At 38.3% G+C, this 6,675-nt stretch overlaps 1 protein-coding gene across 1 annotated transcript; it reads left to right on the top strand.

Moving 5' to 3' along the window:
• The first annotated feature begins 3,769 nt into the window (after positions 1–3,769).
• LOC109240977 lies at positions 3,770–4,387 on the top strand. The gene has a single exon (XM_019407669.1). The coding sequence runs from the start codon at positions 3,770–3,772 to the stop codon at positions 4,385–4,387; it is 618 nt and encodes a 205-aa protein (XP_019263214.1).
• Positions 4,388–6,675: the final 2,288 nt, after the last annotated feature.

Genomic DNA, 6,675 nt, shown 5'->3' with positions numbered 1-6,675 from the left:
CAGGGGCCCTTCACCCACTCCTCCTCTTAGTCCCATTAAAGGCAAGGACAAAGGCAAGAATAAAATGGAAGATTTAAACAACATCAGGAAGGAGAACACAGCTGAACGGGTAGAGGCCACTGATGGCCAGGGTATTCGGGTTCCTAACGAGAATGTGTCGCAACTTGAACAGAAACTGTTGAAATTCCAGGAAGAGCTCGATCAGGTTCGAAATCTGGAAAACCTGTTATTTTCCCTCAACACCCCAGATATCAACTTCCCCAATGTTCAAAAACCTACACCTCCTCAAAATATCCCAAAACAGCAGAATCATCCCCCACCTCACCATCACACTGCTCCACCAAAGAACCAATGTAACACCTGCCATACCCCAAACAACACCCCACTACTCATCCCAAAACCTCAGAACTCCACAAACGACCATTCCCACACCCATACACCAGGCCACCATAACACTCCTATCTATGTGGAGATCATGCCACACTCCACCCAACCTATCTCATGCACACCTGAGTCTGATGAAAAGGATCTGCTTATCAGGAACTTGGCCGAGGAACTTAAGAAACTAACCAGCCGGATTCAGGGCGTTGAGGGAAGCAAAGGAATCGAGAGGCTGAACTATGAGGACCTTTGCATACAGCCTGATGTCAAACTGCCTGAGGGGTACAAACCTCCTAAGTTCGAAATGTTTGATGGTTGGAGTAGGGAAGGATAAAAGGATCCACATGAAGCTGTTAATGAGGAGTTTGAAAGGAGATGCACTATCTTGGTACATCAGCCAAGATCCCAAGAAGTGGTCAAGCTGGGTAGGCATGGCATCTGACTTTATGGACAGGTTCAGGTTTAGTACAGAGAATGCACCAGACGTGTTCTATGTCCAGAATTTGAAGAAGAAGCCCACGGAGACGTTTCGCGAGTATGCTACTCGCTGGAGGTCCGAAGCTGCTAAGGTCAGACCCGCCTTAGAAGAGGAGCAAATGAACAAGTTCTTTGTCCGAATGTCACTTTATACTCTTTTGTAGGTGGAGTAGACGAAGAGAACGAAGACGGAGGCAGTGATGAGTCTAGACCTTACTTGAATTTTGAATTGTTGATTGTTGTAGATGCATGTGGCGGTTTCTAGGAATGTTTGTTATCAAAAATTTTAAAACTTTTGATGTTGAAATATCAAATGTATGTTATTGGTTTCATCACTATCTATGGATTTATTATTAACTTGTCGGACAATTTGGATTATGAAAAGTTTCATTTTGTATTTATATAAATTTTAGTGTTTTATAGTTTATTGTATATATATGTAAAATCTTTATTTACAACAGGGGGCACTATTTTCAATTCAATTAAGTTGTTACAGCTAATAAAACCGTTGCCATAGGACCTGGAAACCGTCCCAAAATAATATAAAAACCGTTGCAATAGGTAGGTCAACCATTGCCATAGGACCTGCAAACCGTTCCAAATAATCTAAAAACCGTTGCCATAGGACCTGCAAACCGTTCCAAAATAATCTAAAAACGTTGCAATATGTAAGAGAACCGTTGCCATAGGACCTGCAAACCCTTCCAAAATAATCTGCAAAACGTTGCATAGGTAGTTCAACCGTTGCAATATCTTAAAGAAATCGTTGCCATTTCTGTAATACCCGTAACGGTTTAATAGAAATAGTAACGGTTATCGACCGTTGCATTTAACGTTATGGTAACAGTTATTAACCGTTGCAGTTGATAAGAATAATCGTTCCAACAGGAAGAGGAAAAACCGTAGCGATAGACTGTTCTATAGCAACGGTTATCGGAACCGTTCCAAAAACCGTTCCATAAAATCTATAGGCACGACAGCTTGTGGAACGGGCGCTGAACCGTTGCAATACATCTATGGCAACGGTTTTCTTACCTATTGGAACGGTTTTCCGTAGCCATAGGTGAATTTTCCAATAGTAGTAGCAGGCCTCCTTAGATCTTGCTCGATCTCTTTCTCGCTTTGGTCTCGATCACGGCTGGCCTCGATCTTCGTCGGCCATTGATCCACGAGCTTATCAATCCATCTCCGTACCATGTTCCGATATAACTGGGGCCGGGGCCTTGATCTTCCGTCCCGACTTCGATTAGTCGTATAAAATTAGGCAAACCCGATTTTGACCGTATACAATAGGTCATCAAATGTCTACGTAATTGAATTATTTTTAAAATTTATTGTTTATACTTAATTTCGGTGTGATTATGTTTTCCTGTTAGCTTGAGATTTCATTTTAATATAGGTCATCAAATGTTTATCTTTGTGCTGTTGAATTTGGCATAAGAAAAAGGAAGTTATAATTTTGAGTTACCATACTTGTGAGGATTAATGAGCGTTAAGTATTTGTGTTATAATACTATCGTACTGTATTCCTAATTCTTTACTCTTTAATTTCCTTGCTTGTGGTTATATATGCCAAATAAGCATTTTCTCAAACTGCGATAATTATATAATAAAGCTTGAAAAACAATATTCTTAAGCAATTACACGAGTAGTTGGCCAATTAATAACATCTAATTAAGATACTACAGGTAGCTAACTTCCTACGCTAGATACTCCACTTGTTAAACCAAAAATAAATAAACATCTGAAATAGTATTATAACATCAAGAACCTCTACTGGCAAAATTTGCCCCAAGGATAAGGGCAATAAACCCTTTGAAACTCACTTCGGTAGAAAAACCAATCTCCAACTGCTTCAGCAATTGTCTGTTTCAATGAGTTAAGATTCAATCAAATAACAGCAGAATTAAAGCTGAAACTTAATATAAAAGAAAAAGAAGAAGAAAAGGAAAATTACCTTGTTAACTAACGTTGAAGAGTTTGTGGAGGACCAGTAACTTTGTATTTCAATACCATTGTGGAAATGGCAAGAGGAAATGAAAAATCCTCTTGATATACTTGGTCCTAGTTCATTCAATGACTCCAAGAATGTCAACCTGAATTCTGAAACAAAAAACTCAAAAGCAAGTTAGAGAGAGGAATTGTCACATGAATCAGATTAAAGAATAGTAATTAATTAATTAATTATCCGGATTAATCGATACATACCTTGGAGCGTTTGGATTTGAGTTGGTGAGCATATATTTATTGTTATATTAGTTAGTGTTTTGATGGTAGTGTTTGAGAAGATGTTGCTTTGTCCCTCATTGGAAAAAGAAAGAAAGGAAGAAGTGTTTAAAAGCACTTTTTTGTCTTACATGATTTGAATATTTTAAAGATGTTTTGGAGGGAAACTAGAATTTGGCTATATTATTAATAATCAAGATTGGGCACTTGGGCCAATTAAGTAGCCCGAATTAATATTTTAGCCACCCATTTTTGGATTAATTAAAAACGTTTTAGCCTTTTAATTTCAGGAAAACATTTTAATATTTTTTTTTAAATTCAAAAGAAGGTGGCTATTGGTTTTAAAAGGTGCCTGTTATGAAGAGATGTGTCTGTTGATTCCAACAGACTCCTAGAGGTATTATAAATACCTATTTCATCTCCAAAACGAAATCATCTGAAAACTTTCATCTCTTTCTCTTCTACTTATTTTCTACAACTCACAACTATTTTGTTCTTGTGGGAAATTCGAGTTAATTGCTGAAACTCGGATTTCAGAGGCTTTGTAGAATCCTGGAGGAATTCTGCCATAATCCTTGCAGCAACGAAATTGGGAGGCTTAATACACTATCAAGGCCTAATTATTTCGTCCCCATATTCTGTTATTTTATTCTAACAATCTTAAGGAAATTTAAACAACACCGCAATGGAGGCTTCTGGTAGTGATTCTGGTTTCAACAAGATGTTCGAAGTGTTCAAACTGGATCGATTTGATGGCTCAAACTTCACCCGCTGGAAAGACAAATTGCTGTTCTTTCTCACGAAGTTGGGAATATCATATCTGCTGAGTTCTGATCTTACTGCAATGCCAGAACCTACTGCTCAAGACTCTGACGAAACTAAGGCGGCACGCAAAAAACGTGAAGATGATGAGGTGCGTTGTAGAGGTTTTATTTTAAACTCACTTTCTGATCGTTTATATGATTTGTTCCGTCCTCACAAATCACCACAAGAAATCTGGAAAGCCTTGGAACAGAAATATACTGCTGTGAAGCAAGGAACAGACAGATTCCTTGGAATAAAATTTTTTGAATTTCAAATGATAGATGGGAAATCTATCATGGAACGGGTTGATGAGTTGCTTGTTTTGATATCTATACTCAAAGATTTTAAAGTCGATGTTTCTGAATCTCTTCAAGTGGCTGCTATACTTGCAAAATTACCAGCCTCTTGGAATGACTATAGGAAGAAGTTATTACATTCTTCCGAAGACTTTAATGTGGACCAGTTGACAAAGCATATTCGGATTGAAGAAGAGTCATGAAAACGTGAAAATAAATATGCTGCGGAAACTAGTTCAAAAGTGAATTATGTTGAGTCTAGTAAGGCAAAAAATTCAGGAAAATCTGGAAACAAGGCTGGAAAGAAGAGAAAGTTTGAGGCTGCTCCAAAGGAAAATTCTTCTAACATTAAGAAAGGCCCGTGTTATCTTGCGGAAAAATGGGTCATTTTAAGAGAGATTGCAGGTTTCGTAAGAGACAGAAAAATGAAGAAAATGCAGGACAGAAGAGGGTAAATAATGTTGAACAACAACAAGCTTCTTCTTCGGATATTGTTGCTCTGATTTCTGCCTTTACCAACTTAAATCTGAGTATGGTAACTGAATGCAACATGGCAGCAACTATAAAATCTGCAGATTAGTGGTATGACTCCGATGCTACAGTTCACATATGCAATGACAAGAGTTTCTTCAAACATTATGAAGTTGCAACAAGTGATGAAAATGTTTTAATGGGAAATCATAACACCGCTAAGGTCTTTGGAAAAGGAACAGTTGAACTACAATTCACCACGGGAAAGAAGTTGATTTTAATTAATGTTCATCATGTACCTGATGTTAGGAAGAATTTAATTTCTGCAAGTTTATTAAGTAAGAAAGGCCTCAAAACTGTTATAGAGGCAGAAAAGATTATTTTCTCTAAGAATGGTGTATTTGTAGGACAAGGCTACTCTTGTGAGGGCATGTTCAAATTAAGTATTAATAAAGTTGAAGTTTCTGCTTATATGATTGAGTCATCTATTAATTTATGGCATGCTAGACTTTCACATGTTAATTTTTGATATATTAAGTTTATGTCCAAAAATAAATTAATTCCTGCTGTTGAGAATAATGATAAAAAATATGAAATATGCATACAAGCTAAGATGACTAAGAAATCGTTTCCAAAGAATGAAAGAACAAGTAATCTACTTGGACTTGTACATTCCGATATATGTGAATTGAATGGTCATTTAACTTGTCACGACCCAATTTCCAAATCCGGTCGTGATGGCGCCTCTCGTGAAGAAAAGGCCAGCCAACTAACCCAAATCGTCTCTTTAACAATTTTTAAACATAAATGAATAGATAAATACAGCTTAACGACAATAATAACCAGTATTTACAACCCAACACAACCCGACTGGGGTGTCACAAGTCACGAGCATCTAAAGAAACCTGAACACAACTACAGGGCCAATATTATACAAAAATAAATTCTGGAATACTAAAGACAACGTCCGGTGCCGCAAACGCTGGCGGTCACCTTACTCAGCTACAATAGTAATACCTTTAATCAGCTAATAACCCGCTACCGGATGAACAATACCTGCAACTGCACGTGAGGTGCAGGGAGTAAAGTGAGTACTCCAACTCAGTGAGCAATAAAAGTAAATAATAACTGAGCGGTAAGAAATCACGTAAAAGCAATCCATCATGCTATATAAGACAGTGCAAATCTTTGAGAAAACAGTAAAACCGTGAAAATCCTTTAGAAAATATCTGGATTCAGTTAAAACTTCTTTTGAAAATACCCTTTCCAACAGTTAAGCAAATGAATGCGTAATCAGATAGTGCAAGTCAGCACATAAGTCAGCCCCTCGTGCACAGCACTCCACTAACAATTAACACCAGGGCGTCTGGTTAACAGTGCAAGAAGTAGCATGAATGCCAATGAAATGAGAGTGCTGAATGTCATGACACGTATTACAAACAGGAATCAATGCATGAATGCAATGCAATGCATATGACCGCTGCGGCGTGCAGCCCAATCCATTTGGGTACCCGCGCTCACTGTGGGGGTTCAGACTCCGGAGGGGCTCCTACAGCCCAAGCGCAATATCAATATAACACCGCTGCGGCGTGCAACCCGAGCCATCCATATATCCAGAAATCACTATAACACTGCTGCGGCGCGCAGCGCGATCCATGCTCAGTCCAGAAATGCACATAAGCCCCTTGGGCAATAATAAAACAGCAGTTCTCAGCTCAAAACTTCAGTAAAATATCATTTAAGTTTTCAAATCATGAAAAATGGCTGAATTTGCAAAACAGTATTAAAACCCTGGACCGAGGTCAAATAACATGCAAAGTAATGCAAAATTAGTGATATCAATCCCTGAAGGATTGAAATAATCGGCACGAGGACCAAAACATGGCAATCCACCCAAATCATATATGATAACAAGTAGTTTCAATCAAATACGTAGTAATTTCATCAATCGGGACGGACTAAGTCACAATCCCCAACGGTGCTCTACCCCAGGCTCGCTATCGGCGTGCAAGTCACCTCA

Source organism: Nicotiana attenuata, unplaced genomic scaffold (genome assembly GCF_001879085.1).
Source record: "Nicotiana attenuata strain UT unplaced genomic scaffold, NIATTr2, whole genome shotgun sequence".
NCBI lineage: Eukaryota > Viridiplantae > Streptophyta > Magnoliopsida > Solanales > Solanaceae > Nicotiana > Nicotiana attenuata.
This window is presented reverse-complemented; position numbering and strand designations above follow the sequence as displayed.